Source organism: Hemiscyllium ocellatum, chromosome 21, assembly GCF_020745735.1.
Source record: "Hemiscyllium ocellatum isolate sHemOce1 chromosome 21, sHemOce1.pat.X.cur, whole genome shotgun sequence".
NCBI lineage: Eukaryota > Metazoa > Chordata > Chondrichthyes > Orectolobiformes > Hemiscylliidae > Hemiscyllium > Hemiscyllium ocellatum.
The window spans coordinates 47,955,792-47,973,433 of record NC_083421.1 but is presented as its reverse complement, the minus strand read 5'-3'; the positions used below and the strand labels follow the sequence as shown (position 1 = coordinate 47,973,433).

Here is a 17,642-nt window from a genome sequence, read left to right as displayed (position 1 = left end):
ATAGCTACATGGACAGTGTTATCAGGGAAGGAGTTTCTGCATCCTGCATGACAATTCTTTCAGTGTCACCGATCATTTCCAAGTCAAGATGGTATCTGGATCGAAGGCAATTTGTAGGTGGTTGTGTTCCAATATATGTGCTGCTGCCCTGTGATGAGTTGCCACAATGCACCTTGTGGAAGCTACGTGCCATTGCCACTCTATGCTGATAATGAAGGGAGTGAATTTGGTGGCAGGATGCCAATCAAGAGGACTACATTCTCCTGAGTGTTGTCAAGCTTTTTGAGTGTTATTGAAGCAGCTATACTCATCCAGATATGTGAAGGATATTCCATCACAGACCTGACATATGCCTTGCTGATGATTTAGTGGCTTTGGGGACTGAGCAGGTGAGTTATCTGATACAGAATACCTAGTTTCTGGCCCATTGTCGAAGCTACAGTATTTATTTGGCTGGCCCAAAAGACAAAAAGTCAAAAGACATTGACAGTGGATACTTCCAGTAACTGATAATTAAATTGATTGTCAAGGAAAGATGTTAGACTCTCTAATGCCTCACACCTCTTTGATGAATCGTATATCAGCTAAGATCTGAATATGGGCACAGACTGCTTCATCACCTGGGAACTGTAAATACAACTGGACATTCTGCAATCATTAATAATCATCACGTTCATATAATCTCATCATCATCCATATCATCAGCATTCTGTTCATTGATGGAAGAAAAATCAATGGGGAATCAGTTAAAGACGTAAATGATTTGGGCCCTGCCCTGAGGAGTCCCCGTAATGATATCCTGGGGTTGAGATGATTGGCCTCCACAAACCACAATTATCTTCCCCGGGTTCAACATGACCCCAACAAGTGGAGAGATGTCCTCCCTGAATTCCCAGTAAAACACCAGGTTTACTAGAGTTTGTTTGACATTTCACACAGTCCAATGTTACCTTGACATCAAGGGCAGTCACTTTTATCTTCTTATTTTGTGAGGAAATAATGCTTTTGTAAAATCAGAACTTGATGAATTTCCAAATATAAAAGATTCTGAAAGGCAGGGAATGCAAAGACTAATATATCTATGCTCTTGGACGGTACATTCGATGAAATTTTAGTGCGGAAATGTCATTTCGGGGAGAAAATCTGGCATCCTCAGTGCCACTGGCTACAAAGTCTGATAATGGGAACAAAACCAGTGGCCTACCCAACATTGAGCAAAGGACTTGAAATAACAATGGAATACGTAGCCCTGGAAAGACCCCTTAGGAACAACTGGAGACTTTACCTAAATTGGAAAAGTTGACTCATATGCAAGGGAATCCTGATTATAGCATAATTTCCCAGACAGTGCTGACATACTCCCTGGATATGTGACATCTCTCCAACAGGACTCACCCAGCAGAAGTGGCAGCACAGTGCAATCCAGTCAGAAGGGACTTGCCCTGGGAGTCCTCAACATTGTCTTTGACCCCATGAAGTCTTACGGCATCCGGTCAACATGGAGCTGGCATGGTAGCTCAGTGGTTAGCACTGCTGCCTCACAGCGCCAGGGTTCAGGCACGATTCCAGCCTTGGGGGATTGTCTGTGTGGAGTTTGCACATTCTCATTGTATCTGTATGGGTTTCTGCCAGGTGCTCCAGGTTCCTTCCACAGTCCAAAGATATGCAGGCGAGGTGGATTGGCCATGGTAACTGGGATAGGATAGGGGTCTGGGTCTGGGTGGAATGTTTCTCGGAGGGACAGTGCAGAATTGATGGTCCTCTTTCTGCCCTGTAGGGATTCTATGATTCTATGAGTAGGAAAATCTCTTGCTGATGACTCCATACTGCCATCCTTCAGCTGGTAAATCAACACTGTGCCATGTTGAACACCAATCGGATAATGCAATGAAGGTGGCAAGGACACAGAATGGACTCTGGGTGAAGAACCCATCACCAAGTGTGGCTTGAAGCACCACTACTGACCAAGTTGGCTGAGTCTTAAAGGACATATCTGACAGGCCACCTCTGCGAAAGGTGGTGGGAGAAACATATTGATCTCTACTCCAACAATCTACCTGTAGCAGATGCATTTGTCCATAACTGTATAGGTGGGAGTGACCACTTTGTGAAATCAAAGTCCTGAAATACTCTCCACTAAGTTGTGCCACACCACTGAACATGATAGATCTTGATCTAGCAGCTCAAGACTGGACATTTGTGAGGTGCAGTGGGTCATCAACGGCAGCAGAATTGTATCCACTTAAAATCTGCATCCTCATGGCCTCACATATCTCCCAATCTAAAATTCCCATCAAGCCAGGAGGTCAACAGTGGTCCAATGTACAGGGCAGGTGTGCCATGCCTGGAGCAGCACCAGGAATATCTAAAAGTGAGGTGTCAACCTGGTGAAGCTAAAACTCAGGACAACTCCCGTGTTAAGCAACACAAGTAACATGTGATAGCCTGGGCTAAAAGATGCCACAACAATCTGATCATATTGATGATTTGTAATCCTGCTACATCAGTTGGGAATGGAGGTGGAGAGTTAAACAACTCACTGAACAAGGTGGGGTCTCCACAAATATCCACGTCCTCAAAGCTGAGGGAATCCAACACATCATTGGAAAAAACAAGACTGAAGCATTTGCAGTCTTTTGCATCCAGAAATGCAGCGTGGATGAACCTGAGTTCACCATAATCACAAATACCCTCAGCCAATTTGAATTCACACCACAAGAAATGATTTGAAGGCCCTGGACACTGCAAAAGCTATAGGCCCTGAAAACATTCTGGCAGTATTATGGAAGATTTGTCTTCAGAACGAACCTTGAACCCTAGCCAAGCTGTTTCAGTACAGCCACAACACTGACATTTAGCTAGCAACATGGAAAATTGCTCAGGTATGTCTGTGAACAAAAAGCTGAAAAACAAGCAAATCCAACTTGGCCCATCAGTCCACTCTAAATATTTAGTGAAGTGAAGAAAGGTGTCATCGACAGTGGTACCAAGTAACATGTGCTCAACAATGACCTGCCCAACGATACTCAGTTTGGATTCTGCCAGGCCCATTCGGCTTGACTCATTACAACTTTGGTCCAACACTGACAAAAGAAAATGAACTCAAGAGTAGAAGTAAAGGTGGCTGCACTGAACATCAAGATCCATTTGACTGAATGTTCAATCAAATAGGCCCAGCAAAACGGAAGTTAATGCAAATCAGAGGAAAATTCTCCATTGTTTAGAGTCATACATCGAACAAAAATAGGTGGTTATGGATGATAAAGGTCAGCCATCTCAGGCCCAGGACAGCTCTGTAGGAGTTCCTCAGGATCATATCCTAGGCTAAATCAACTTTATTTGCTTCATCAATGACCTTCCCTCCACCATAAATTCGAGTTCACTGATGGCTACACAATGTTCAGCATCATTCGCAACTCATCTGACACTGAAGCATTCCAGGTCCAAACACAGCTAGAGCTGGACAATATCCAGACCTGGGCTGATAATGCTCCCACCACACAGTGTCATGAAATGACCATCTCCAACAAGACAGAATTGAACCATCCCACATTATCATCACTGAAGTCCTACACTCTCTATATCCTAGGGGTTACCATTGACCAGAAACTGAATTGTATCAGCCATACAAATACATGGCTACAAGGGCAGAAGCTGGGAATTCTGCATCATGAAATCACCTCCCAACTCCTCAAAGCACGTCCATTTAATATCTCAAGGCAAGATATTAAAATTGAGTAAAAGTAACGACAAAGACATCAGGGAGGAGCTGGCCAGAGTTGATTGGAAGGAGAGCCAAGCAGGGAAGACTATGGAGCAGCAATAGCAGGGGCTTCTAGGGGTAATTTGGGAGGCACAGCAGAAATTCATTCCATGGAGGAAGACGGAAACCATGGCTGACAAGGGAAATCAGGGACAGCATGAAAGCAGAAGAGAAAGCATATCATGTGGTGAAGATTCATGGGAAGCCAGACGATTGGGAAGCCTTTAAAAAACAGCAGAGGACAACAAAAAGAGCAATAATGGGAGAGAAGATGAAATATGAGAGTAAGCTAGCTAGTAATATAAAAGAATATTGCAAGAGATTTTTTAGATATATAAATGGTAAGAGAGAGGCAACAGTGGATTTGGAAAATGAGGCTCGAGAAGTTTTAATGGACATCAAGGAAATTGCAGAAAAACTGAATGCGTACTTTGTATCAGTCTTCATGGTGGAAGGCACATCAAGCCTTCAGGACAGTGCTGGAGGGGGGGGGGGTGTAGCAGAGGTTAGTGTAGGCGGCACCACTTAGGAGAAATTGCAGGTGAAGCTGAAAGGTGTGAAGGTGGATACATCACTCAGACCAGATGGACTACACCCCAGAATTCTAAAGGACATGGCTAAAGAGACTGTGAAGGCATTGGTTCTGATCTTTCAGGAATCACTGGAGTCAGGGAGGATCCCAGAGAAATGGCCAATGTAACATGCCTGTTTTAGAAAGGAGGGAGGCAAAAGACAGGAAATTATCGACCAGTTAGGCTGACCTTGGTTGTTGGTAAGATTCCATTATTAAGGATGAGATTGCAGAGTACTTGGAAGAGCATGGTAAAATAAAGCTGAGTCAGTACGGCTTTATCAAGCATGACAAATTTGTTCAAATTCTTTTAGGGGATAATAAGCAAGTTAGAGAAAGGAAAGCTAGTGGGCTAATTTATTTGGATTTCCAGAAAGCCTTTGACAGGAGGCTGCTAAATAAGAAAAAAGTCCATGGTGTTAGGGGTGAGACACCGGTATGGATAGAAGATTAGCTGCCCGGCAGAAGCAGTGAGTAGGGCTAAAGGGGTCTTTTTCAGCATGGCAGCTGGTGACTAGTAGAGTTCTGCAGTGGTCAGTGTTGATACCACGTTTATTCTTGTCATATATCAACGACCTGGATGAAGGAACTGAGGGTATTGTTGCTACGTTTGCAACAAAGATAGATGGGAGGGACAGCTAGTGCTAAAGAAGTAGAGATGCTGCAGAAGGATTTGGACAGGCTAGGAGATTGGGTAAAGAAGTGGCAGATGGATTAAAATGTGGGAAAGTGTCAGTTTATGTATTTTGGTAAGAATAGAGGTATAGACTATTTCTAAATAGGGAATGGCTTCAGAAATGTGAAGCACAAAGGGGCTTGGATGTCCTAGTTCAGGATTCTCTTAAGGTTAACATGCAAATTCAGTTAGCAGTTAGGAAGGCACATGCAATGTTAGCATTCATTTTGAGAGGGCTAGAATACAAGAGCAGAGCTATACTACTGAAGCTGCATAACTCTCTGGTTGGATCATATTTGGAATATTCTGAGCAGTTTGGGCCCCATATCTAATGAAGGGTGTGCTGGCAATGGAGGGGTTCCAGAGGAGTTTTACAAGAATGACCCTGGATGAAGGGCTTGTTGTATGAGGAGTGATTGAGGATTCTGGATCTGTACTCATTTGACTTTTGAAGGATGGGGGATTATCTCCATGTACATTTACAAAATACTGAGAGGCATGGATAAAATAGACATGGAGATCATTGAAGGAGAGACTAGGACCCAAGAGCTTCAGAATGAAAGAACAACCCTTTACAACTGAGATAAGAAGGAATTTCTTCAGCCAAAGGGTAATGAATCTGTGGAACTCATTGCTGCAGAAGGTTGTGGAGGCCAAATCACTGACAGCATTTAAAACAGAGATAGATACGCTCTTGATTAGTAAGAGGATCAATGGTTACAGACTGAAGGCAAGATAATGGGGCTGAGAAACTTGTCAGCCATAATTGAATAGAGGAGAAGATTCTAGGCACCAGATGGCTTAATTTTGTTCCTCTGTCTTATGGTCTTATGCCTTATGGTCAGAGTTGTGAAGGATGTTCTTTCAGTTGCCTGGATAGCAATCAACAAAATACGGTCAACGCCATCCAGGCCAAAGCAGCCCACTTGACTGGCACCCCATCAACACATTCAGCATTCATTCCCTCCACCATAAATGCACAGCGGCAATAATGTGTACCATTCAGTACCATTGACAAGACACACTGCCACAACTCTACATGCCCCCTTACATAGCACCTTCCAAACTCCTAACTAGAATCTAGAAGGACAAGAGCAACAGATATATGGGCCAGTGATGCCCACCTCCCATGGATGAATTAAAAAAAAGAGTTGTACCAGTGTTTATGTTCTGCACAACCCTCCTTTCACTTTATTACCTTTGTCTAACCCTATCAGTGTATCTTTCTATTGTTCCCTCATGTATCTGTTATCTTCTCCTTAATTTTATCCATGCTGTATATTTCAAACATCTTGGTATTATTAGTGATTATCTTTTATTCGTGGATCTTGTTTTGGTTTCCTTCAGAAGTGGAGACACCTTCTGTATGTCCACCCTTTTCTAAATTGAAAGAGCTCTTGATTTTCTGTTCTCTGGAGAAAAGAGCCCAAGCCTAGTCAATCCTTCTGGCTTGGTGGCCTGAACAAGTATAAAGTGAAACTGCTGCAGGAAATGAAATTGCAAGTTGACAAAGTAACCGAATACAAGCAGCCACCTACCATATGGATTCATGTGGTCCCCTGGCATTTGAGGTGGAGTGAGTCCTTGTTGAAATGGATCAGAGTTGTAGCCATTTTGGTCCATGGACACAAGTTGCTGCTGTGGAGGTGCAACTGGTGCGTACGAATTTATCATCCCATCCATTCTACTTGACATAACTTCTGTTATTGAAATGAAGATCAATCAGAAATTTGCCTCGCTTTTCTGCCTTCAGAAAATAAAAGCTAGTTCTAGTTGTTTCTTTGTTAGAAAGGAACCAGCTTTCTGTCTGAATAAAGCATTTTAATCTTCCATGGAAATGCGACATGAATTACAATAAATTATGGGAGCGAACACAGTGACAAGGAGCCACAGCAGATTCCTTGCCTGGTCTAATAATTCACAAGAACCATAATAGTGAGTCATCCTCATAAGTTGGATATCAATTGTATCCTATGGCTGTTCATTATGGGCTCTGTTTATACCACAGGCTAGATAAGTAATCTAAATTAAAATGATAAAACCTAGATGCAGGTTTTAATTTTAAAAGGAAATTAAACTGCAGAAGTGACTGTGCGATGGTTGGGGTAACATCACTGGGAAATATTCTTTTTGTTCTAAACTGTGGCACTGTATTGATGGATTTCGACAACTGGAGTTTTACACTTAATATTTATAGTGACTTTTTTTAAAACAATGTGTTGTGTTTACACACATTGATTTCAATGGCAATGCAATTTAAAACTAGGTTACTTTGAAGTCTTTATTACAGAAGTATCAGCAGCCACCTACTACTTTCAGAACAGTTCCTGAGCAGGCTTTTATTTCTGTCCTTTCCATCCCCCCACCAGCCCCATTCTCAGATGGCTACCTTGTCCAAGCCGCTGACCGTTCTGTTGTTCTTGTTGCTGCTGTTGTCTTCGGGCCAACTTTTTCATCTTAAAAATCACAAAGAAATCACTTTGAGCTCAGGTGACGTAAGAGGAGTTTTAAAGCATGTACACTGAATGACATCTCCAAACTTCAACTAATAACAAAACAAAGACATCCTGAGAACATACAGTATTTTAGCAGGTAGTGACATTGTTCTTCATGTTGGAGAAGTAAAGTACAATTGAAAAGAAAAGGTTGTTGCAAAATGGAAATCACTTTGTGAATGGAATAGCACTACATATGATAAAATCACACTCTTGTAACTTTAGCTATTATGAGTGGAAGGGCATCCTTAAAACTACGATTTAGTTGCCCAAATCACCCACCAAACAAGAATATTTCTCTCTAATTAAGTTTTAAAAAATGCAATTTAGTGTTTTGATCTACATTAATTAGAACATAACAACAAAAAGCTAGTTCAAGGAAAATGAATTATGTATTTTATTCCAACCGTGCAGTTTGTACCTGCCTATCTCAAATCTAACACTACTATCTGTCAAATCTAAGCTCTGCATTTACAATGCTTTGTGTTATTTGTGGCTCCTCCTGCTGTATCAACATGTGGTAAGGTGGTGTTTTTTGACCATCTCTAGTTATTACAATGGATCTCTTGCTGTTTATAGCTAATTCACAATTGAGTTGGCACCAGGTTAAGATTTGGAGTCAATGTAAAGACAAATCAGATGCAGATGGTAAGTTGATTGAAAGGCATGAGTGACTGAGCCAGGTAACAGGCAATCTGGTCACTTTCATGATTACCATTGGTTGTTATCCTGCAAATTACCGACTTCAATTTCACAACTTGTTGTGTTGGAGTGATGAGCTTTGGACTCCCAATCTCTGAGTTCCTTGCCCACTAGTCAATTATTGAGTAGTCAATGATTACTTAATCACTGTGCCCCACTGCACGGGAAGTCATATTGTAAACATTATGTTAAGCAAAATGATTTCAAAGTTGACTGATCTGTGACAAAAAAATTACCTTGGCTCTTTGATTCTGGAACCACACTTGAACTACTCTGACACTGAGCCCCGTTTCTGCTGCGAGTGTCTCTCTGACCTGTTCAGAAAAATCATTTGCATGTTGACTTTATTACATAAACAGAAGGAGTTAAGTACCAATAGTTAAAATCAAAAGCAAACCATTTTGCATAGATGACAGACAGCAAGTAAATCAGGGGATGTGTGGATAAGACATGGATTTAGAATCAGGATAGGAGAGCAGTACATGATGTTATAAAAAGGCAGAGTGGGATGCTGAGGCCAAAGAGTTTCGGAGAAGGATCACTGGACTCGAAACATTGACTGTTTCTCTCTCCACAGATGCTGTCAGACCCACTGAATTTCCACGGCACTTTCTGTCTTTATTTTAGATTTCCAGAACCCAAAGCTGTTTGCTTTTAGTAGCTTACTTCTGCTCCTATTTCATATGCATTTGTAATAGTTAAAAGCTTTGAAAAATAAAACAGATCCATTTCAACCTCTGCCTCACTTGGCGGAAATTGAGAGGTCTAGAGGGAGTCAATTAAAATGGTTGCAGTGACTTACCATTCCCTATTGACCCCACTGCCTTTCTGTAGTTTGCAGTTTTAAACAGTCAAGGAACACTCATCAACAAGGCAGTAGGGTCCTTTTCAAAACAGGAAAGCTGGTCTCCAATCACACGTGCATTTTTAACTCAGGCCTACACAGGAAGGCCCCTGAGGCTTCATCACCAAGTCAACCTGGTCCAAGAGGAACCAGAGCCAGATGAGAACCAGAAAAATGAGCTCAATTTATATCTTTTGTTCACTAATCCTTCAAACCCTGGAAAGAAGTTGTGGCCTCCCGGTCCTGATTTTCCTCTTCCCTAGATCCATTCCACTCCCACTATCAACCTCATCCACCAAAGACAATAGACACAAAAACAGCACCTCACCCAGAGATCAGTCTCAAACCCACAGCAAATTTCTAGGGCTCATTATTTCTGATCTCAGGCAGTAATCTCCTCCCATGGGAAATTCAGCTCCCACATAAACAGAAAGCTGGTGCTTTGCACCAGCTTAAGATGGAAGACCAACACAGCTTATGCAGAAAGCCAGGAGTGCTTATTTCCCAGGCATCACTCAGTCAAATATTGGACAGTTTGGCTTCCCCCCTTCTACTCTGCTCACGTAACACCCACCAGATGTTAAAGCTGGGTTGGAGGAGCAGTAAGAGTTTAAAAGCCTTTAGCACTGATTTATTTTTGTACTTGCGTGAAAACTCAAATAGCTTAAGTAGATGTACTTAACAATAAGAGAAAACCTTTACCTTTCTGCATGGTTTGGAAGAAACTTCAAATGACGCTTTAAATGCTCTCCTTTGCTGTGTTGTAAGAATTGTCCGAGGACGCTTTGGTCGTCTCTGATCCTTGGTGTCTTCACAAGCCTTTCCCTGAATTCCCTGAACTTTATTTGGCTTAATGTCAAGATCTTCATCATCACTCTTCACTGTGAATGTATCAAATGCAACGCAATTCATTATCACTCTTTATCCACGGGTAATTCTATGCTCATTTAATGATTTGAAAAGATACAGCAGTCTTTTAAGAAAAGAGAACTTTGGTTTCAAATATTTTCTAATCAACCTGTTCAGAAACATTGTACACACATCTGGACCATGTGGGACTTGAATGCTAGTCTCCCACCTCAAAAGATAGGGATACTACCACAGGAGAAGTTAGGCATAAGGTGACAGATTGGAATGAGCACTTTGTATTAATGCAAACACTTAACTGTGAAAATCAAATACACAAAGGCCACATATAGGATCAAACATTATTGTTGTAGTTAAATTCTAACATAAAATGTTTTTCTGTTGGCCAGTGAATATATCCATCTGTGTAAGTTTAGAGTTGTGTTTCCTGAGTGAACTGTTCCAGCATCGCAAAGTCACTGCCGCATACCCTGCATGCCCTTTGGCTTGGGAACAAAGGTGAACTTTTGAGAGCAATTCCTATTTCTGATTTGTTAGAAAATATGTCTGGTATTTAGTGAGGATAAAATCTGACACATGGAAGCATATCCAGTAAAGTATTTACAAATTAATTTTTCACTATATGAATCAACAATTATTATAAATCAAGTTTAAAAGGCATCTGGATGGGTATATGAATAGGAAGGGTTCAGTAGCCTATGGGCAAAGTGGTAAATGGGACGAGATTAGGTTAGGGCATCTGGTCAGCATGGACATGTTAGACTGAAGGGTCTGTTTCTGTGTTGTACATCTCTATGACTCTATATAGTGTTTACATATAAGCTGATGACCCTTCCATTCTTTTACACAAATAACATGCAATAGTCCACAGGAAAATGACAGTTCCTGTGCTGGTGCTGTACTTTATAATTTTGATGCCTGTGAATCTTTGAGTATGCACCCAACCCAAATATATTCCTCTATTTGCCAACACACACCTCTCCCCCCACTACCCCCCACCCCACCCCACCCTACCCCATCCCATAACTACTCTCTGTTCCAAACCCCACTGTGATCATGACGCAGCTCCATTGACGATACCTACTTCCAAGATTTAAAATGAACTTGGGCGGTTGGCATCTCCATTTGGGTTGCCATCTGTCCCATGTACCTGAAATGGATGGCCTCCACAGAGACCTCAGCATTGGAGTAAATGCCCGCCATTCTTAAATGGAAAATGAACTTGCCCACTAGAATCCCTAGAGTGTTGAAAGAGGCCATTCAGTCCATCAAGTCTTCACTGACCTTCCAAAGATCATCCCACCCAAACCCAGTTCACCCTATCCCCAATTTAGAATGGCCAATTAACCTAACCTGCACACCTTAGGACTGTGGGAGGAAACCGGACCGCCCAGTGGAAACCCATGCGGACACAGAAAGAATGTGCAAAGTCCATACAAATATTCACCCGAGGCTGGAATCAAATCCAGGTCCCTGGTGCTGTGAGGCTGCAGTGCTAATCACTGAGCCACCGTGCCACCCAATTTGGGCCACTTTGGAGAAGATCACTTTGAGTGGCATGGTGTGGACATATAACCTTCATTTGACCCTGACGGTAGTCAGAAGCCTGCAAGGAATATCCTGTGCCAAATCTCAGTTTGAACCATTTCCTCTGTTATATTATGAGCCAATATAGGAAGGAAAGAGATATACTGCACGCAAATGGAACCTCCCCACCACTGATATGCCTGCTGTTGTCTGTATGTTTTGTTTGACGTTACAGTTAAGTTGTAGTACTGTTCCCGGAGGAACATCTCACTCACAGCACAAATATGTCCCTAAGAGGCAGTGCAGTCAAATTTGAGCTTTGAATGTCACATGATCGAGTACCAACCTCCATACCTTGCAACTTTGTTAAGAGTCCTTGCATTTATCTTTCCTGATGTAGCAACTGGGATCATTTTTTATCTGTTCTGTTTATATTAGATTTCTATCCTAGCAGTTGAGGGAGATGAATATTAGCGAACATTTTTCATCGTACATCATAAGGGTAATTAAACTGCAGTAACTATTAAAGAATTTCTTGGAAAAACACATAGCTTATCCATTTAAAGAATGGGTTCTTCTGGAGAAGGAAGTATCATTTAAATTGCAAACTAGCTAAAAGTTGAAATTTTGAAGTTACAGTTTAAAGGATTTTTAATTCAAAAGTTATTGTCTTTAAAACTACAAAATGTAAATCAACAGTTTGGTTTTTGCAAAATTTGGAAAAGTAAGCCAGCCAGAAGAGATTTGTTTGAATATTGCTCACCATTAACTTTGCCTCACACATGCTCTGCCCCATCATTTTCCTTTATTTCGATTCAACATATTTATGCAATGATCAAGCGCTGGCTCACTCACTTTAATAGCCATGTCATTATTAACTTCCTGAAATGCCATTTAAATTTAATGGCTTTCTAAACATGATAACTCCTAGTCTTTGGAGATTAACTGCAGGTCTGGCATCATCAAATGGTTTGTACTTTTTTAAAATTACATTGAAAGTGGACATTTGCAAACGATAAAAGAAGAGAAACAATTCTACAGTAAATAGTGATCCCCAAACCACCCCTCCCAGACACATACACACAACATTTGCTCACTCTCTGCCAATATGAGTCTTTCTTTGATCATCTGTTTTTGATAATTCAAAAATGGTGAGCATTTTGTACTCTTCCAGCTAAATGTTATAAAGGTTAGTTAACTATTGGTGTTCCTTGATGCCATATTTACATCTGGGCTGTTAATCAAACATGGAATTTGCCCTAGTCCACTTTGAGTTAAGAAGGAATGTTCCAGAAAACAAAAACAGGCACACGGAGATGCTTTGACAAATTCTTTGACAGTTGTCTGCAACAAAATAAGGAACAGCTGTAGCTAATAGTGCAAATTGAGTAATGGGTGTGGATGTTTAGTGGTGCATTTACTTGAGTGACACACTGTTTCTTATAAAAGCTAAACAAAACAAACCTAGTTATTGACACATGGAGTAATTTTATCTATGACTAATTCATAATGTTATACATCTCACTGAACTCCAACTGGAATAAGGCAGTAACAACATAAATGAAACAAACTTTGATAATAATGCCAGATACTAATTTAATGAAGTGAATTTATTCATAATCAGTGGTGCAATCAACAATTGGAAGGATTGCAGGATAGTAAATATTTTTGGAATTTATGAATACTGGCCGCTATTGAAATAAAATGGAGAAATTTGGATGAAAATATGATCATTGTTGTGTGGTAGTGAACAGAAAAGATAGGTTAACTTTGTCAAAGATTCAGAAGAAAGCCTGTACCATTTCATTGATTTCTGCAGATGCCATTTTGTACCATTTCTAATCCGGACACTGATCTCAAGAAAATGCCAGATGCTATGATCACTAAGACTAGGACAAGTAGATATCGGCAGCAGGAAACCAAGACAGGGCTACACTGGGCAGTAAATCACTAGGCCTTGGCTAGATTATGTGTAAAATTCTGGACACCACTCTTTAGGAAGGATTTCAAAAATTCAAATGGAATACCCCAAGGGGTGAACTACTAGAACTGGGCCAGAGTTGAGGCAGTTATATGACAGTGCTGGGATTCATCACCATAAAGCAAGAAAGGATCATTTATGATTTAATGAAGGAGTTCCAAATTATGAGAAGTTTTGATCATAGCATTAAGGAGAATCTGTTTCCACTTGCTGAAGACTTGGTAACCAGAAGATTTGAAATAATTGACTGAAGAACCATTAAGGTACTGGTTTTGCCTCCAGTAGGGTAATTTACCTAATGCGGCATTGCTTATATTATCTCCTGTGAAAAATGGGGTGTGAGTGTTGAAGTATCTAGCAGACATTTAGTATAGCTAACTATCATTTACAAACATTACGTTCACAAGCGCATAAGTATCTGGGCGGACATTGGATTTCAACGAGCAGCACACTTCTGGTAGAGTGTCTTGCTTCAAGTGATCCTGAGGTAAAACGGAGTTTAAGACTTTCATGTCTTCTGGGAAGGTGATGACTTAGGGATACTATCGCTGGACTATTAATCCAGGGACCCACATAATGTTCTGGGGACCTGGGTTTGAATCCTGCTATGGCAGATGGTGGATGATTCCAGACCCACAGCAATGTAGTTGACTCAACTGCCCTCTGGGCAATTAGGGATGGGCAATAAATGGTCTAGCCAGTGATGTCTCATCCAATGAATTTTAAAAAAGGTTACGTGTGTGGCACGGTGGCACAGTGGTCAGCACTGCTGCCTTACAGCGCCAGGGACCTGGGTTCAATTCCCGCCTCAGGCGACTGACTGTGTGGAGTTTGTACGTTCTCCCCGTGTCTGCGTGGGTTTCCTCCGGGTGCTCCAGTTTCCTCCCACACTCCAAAAATGTGCAGGTCAGGTGAATTGGCCATGCTAAATTGCCTGCAGTGTTAGGTGTGGAATGGGTCTGGTTGGGTTGCGATTAGTTTTGGGCTGAAGGGCCTGTTTCCATACTGTAAGTAATCTAATCTAGTCACGTGTTATGATAAGGTGACGATATCACAAACATGTCTTTTAAAGCTGCACTGATAAACTGACTGTGGGATATTCATAACAGGGGGAAACATTTTTTTATTTAAGCAGCAAGTAGTTATGATCTGAAATGCACTACCTGAAAGACTGGAATGGATACAATAATAAATTCCAAAGCTGAATTTGGTATATATTTGAGAAACTAAAAACTGAAAGGCTATGAAGACAGAAAAGAGGGTTGGAACTAATTTGATGGCTCTTTCAGAGAACTGGCACATGCTCAAAGTGACAAATGGTTTGGTCTAAAATCAAATATTGTCTGTGATGTAATATGTGTTAAAAATGTTTGATGAAATTGATCTTCAAAGTGCATTAAGTATCAGAGTTGGGACGTCATGTTATGGCTGTACAGGACATTGGTTAGGCTCCTTTTGGAACACTACATTCAATTCTGGTTTCCCTGCTACAGGAAGGATGTTGTTAAACTTAAAATGGTGCAGAAAAGATTTACAAAGATGTTACCAGGGTTGGAGGGTTTGAGATGTACGTTTGGTATGCTTTCCTTTATTGGTCAGAGTATTGAGTACAGGAGTTGGGAGGTCATGTTGCGGCTGTACAGGACATTGGTTAGGCCACTGTTGGAATATTGCGTGCAATTCGGGTCTCCTTCCTATTGGAAAGATGTTGTGAAACTTGAAAGGGTTCAGAAAAGATTTACAAGGATGTTTTCAGAGTTGGAGGATTTGAGTTAAAGGGAGAGGTTGAATAGGCTGGGGCTGTTTTCCTTGGAGCATCGGAGGCTGAGGGGTGACCTTATAGAGGTTTATAAAATCATGAGGGGCATGAATAGGATAAATAGACAAAGTCTTTTCCCTGGGGTTGAGGATTCCAGAACTAGAGGGCATAGATCTAGGGGAAAGGTATAAAAGAGACCTAAGGGGCAACTTTTTCACGTAGAGGGTGGTACACCTATTCAATGTCCTGCCAGAGGGTGTGGTGTAGGCTGGTACAATTGCAACATTTAAAATGCACCTGGATGGGTATATGAATAGGAAGGGTTTGGAGGGATATGGGCCGGGTGCTGGCAGGTGGGACTAGATTGGTTGGGATATCTGGTCGGCATGGACGAGTTGGACCGAAGGGTCTGTTTCCTTGCTCTATGACTCTAAGCTGGGGCTATTTTCCGAAGACTGTCGGAGTCGGAGAAGTGATCTTATAGAGGTTTATAAAATCATGAAGGGCATGGATAGAGAGAATAGTCAAGGTCTTCTTCCCAGGGTAGGGGAGTCCAAAACTAGAGGGGATAGGTTTGTAAGGTGAGAAAGATTTAAAAGGGACCTGAGGGGCAACGTTTTCATGCAGAGGGTGGTGCAGGTATGGAATGAGCTGGTGGAGGAACAGTTGGAGACTGGTACTATAGCAACAGTTGAAAGGCATCTGGATGGGTACATGAATAGGAAGGGTTTAGAGGGATGTGGGCCAAATGCTAGCAAATGGGGCTACATTAATGAAGGATATCTTGTCAGCATGGACGAGTTGGACCGAAGGGTCTGTTTCTATACTGTACATCTCTGTGACTCTAAGACTCTAAGTCCTATTCCAGCTCATTGGTAGTTTTGGTGTGAACATAGCCATTAAAGTATGCAAAGTATTGCAGATTATTGTCACGACAGCACATGACAACCATATGGCATCAAACACTGGTCACATGATGTTTTTTTTTAGATTACTTACAGTGTGGAAACAGGCCCTTTGGCCCAACAAGTCCACACCGACCCGCCGAAGCGCAACCCACCCATACCCCTACATTATCCCTTACCCCTTACCACTATGGGCAATTTAGAATGGCCAATTCACCTGACCCGCACATCTTTGGACTGTGGGAGGAAACCGGAGCACCCGGAGGAAACCCACGCAGACACGGGGAGAACGTGCAAACTCCACACAGTCAGTCGCCTGAGTCGGGAATTGAACCCGGGTCTCCAGGCGCTGTGAGGCAGCAGTGCTAACCACTGTGCCACCGTGCCGCCCACTAATGATGTATTTTCCGATAAATACCAGACAAGACTGGGTCTTTAGATTCAACTTAGTTTTTCACAGGAGGACAACATATTTGGTTTATGCAGTGATATCATATATTTTGTGCATCTGCAAACATTTAACAGCAACGAGTAAAGTTATACAAATGAATAAAAATAATTTAGGCATTCATGATGATCTGTTAGCTGCGGGAAATATTTGTAATGTGTAATCAGTACCTGAGTCAGAATCATCAGGGCTAACAGAGCTCAGCAGTTCTTTTTCTTTCTCATAGTCACTTTTGCAAAGCAGCTGCCCCTCTTTCAAAACGTACTCGTCGCCTTTCCTCAGTTGTCTTTCGCAAACACAGCAACAAAAACAGCTCAGGTGGTAAACACATTCTAAAGCTCGCATCACAAATTCTGTCGGTGCTATCTTCTCCATGCAGCCATTGCATTTTGTGGCAAACAATCTGGAAAAGACAAGACGGTCTAAGACACGGCAACTCATGCATGGCATTTTGTGAGGCTTAACATCACTTGGATTAATAATTATATCTTAGTTGCATAGAAGCTCAGGGAGTTTTTTATTTATCCAGAAGTTTGAATATTATAAGGATTTGTATGAGATGGGACATGAAATTGCTTTGGCAAATAGAATTAAGGAGAATCCAAAGGGTTTTTACAAATACATAAAGACCATAAGACCATAAGACATAGGAGTGGAAGTAAGGCCATTCGGCCCATCGAGTCCACTCCGCCATTCAATCATGGCTGATGGGCATTTCAACTCCACTTACCAGCGTTCTCCCCGTAGCCCTTAATTCCTCGAGACAACAAGAATCTATCAATCTCTACCTTGAAGACATTTAGCGTCCCGGCCTCCACTGCGCTCCGTGGCAATGAATTCCACAGGCCCACCACCCTCTGGCTGAAGAAATGTCTCCGCATTTCTGTTCTGAATTGACCCCCCCTAATTCTAAGGCTGTGTCCACGGGTCCTAGTCTCCTCGCCTAATGGTAACAATTTCCTAGCATCCACCCTTTCCAAGCCATGTAAAGGACAAAAGGGTAACTAGGGAGAGAATAGGGTCCCTCAAAGAATAGCAAGGCAGCCTTTGTGTGGAACTGCAGAAAATGAGGAAGATACTAAACGAGTATTTTGCATCTGTATT

The 17,642-nt window shown here is 41.7% G+C and overlaps 1 protein-coding gene across 2 annotated transcripts in view; it reads right to left on the bottom strand.

Annotated features, from left to right (window-relative positions):
* The window catches only part of LOC132825693 (LIM/homeobox protein LMX-1.2), a 196,777-nt gene that overhangs the window by 6,300 nt on the left and 172,835 nt on the right, over positions 1-17,642 (bottom strand). Inside the window, exons 3-7 of one of the 2 annotated variants that reach the window (XM_060841082.1) lie at positions 16,709-16,941; positions 9,754-9,932; positions 8,444-8,521; positions 7,369-7,466; positions 6,549-6,712 (exon numbers count right to left, since the gene is read on the bottom strand). In XM_060841082.1, the coding sequence (XP_060697065.1) occupies positions 6,549-6,712; positions 7,369-7,466; positions 8,444-8,521; positions 9,754-9,932; positions 16,709-16,941 (752 nt within the window). The remainder of the gene's footprint in view (positions 1-6,548; positions 6,713-7,368; positions 7,467-8,443; positions 8,522-9,753; positions 9,933-16,708; positions 16,942-17,642) is intronic. The other variant, XM_060841083.1, reaches the window with a different exon arrangement.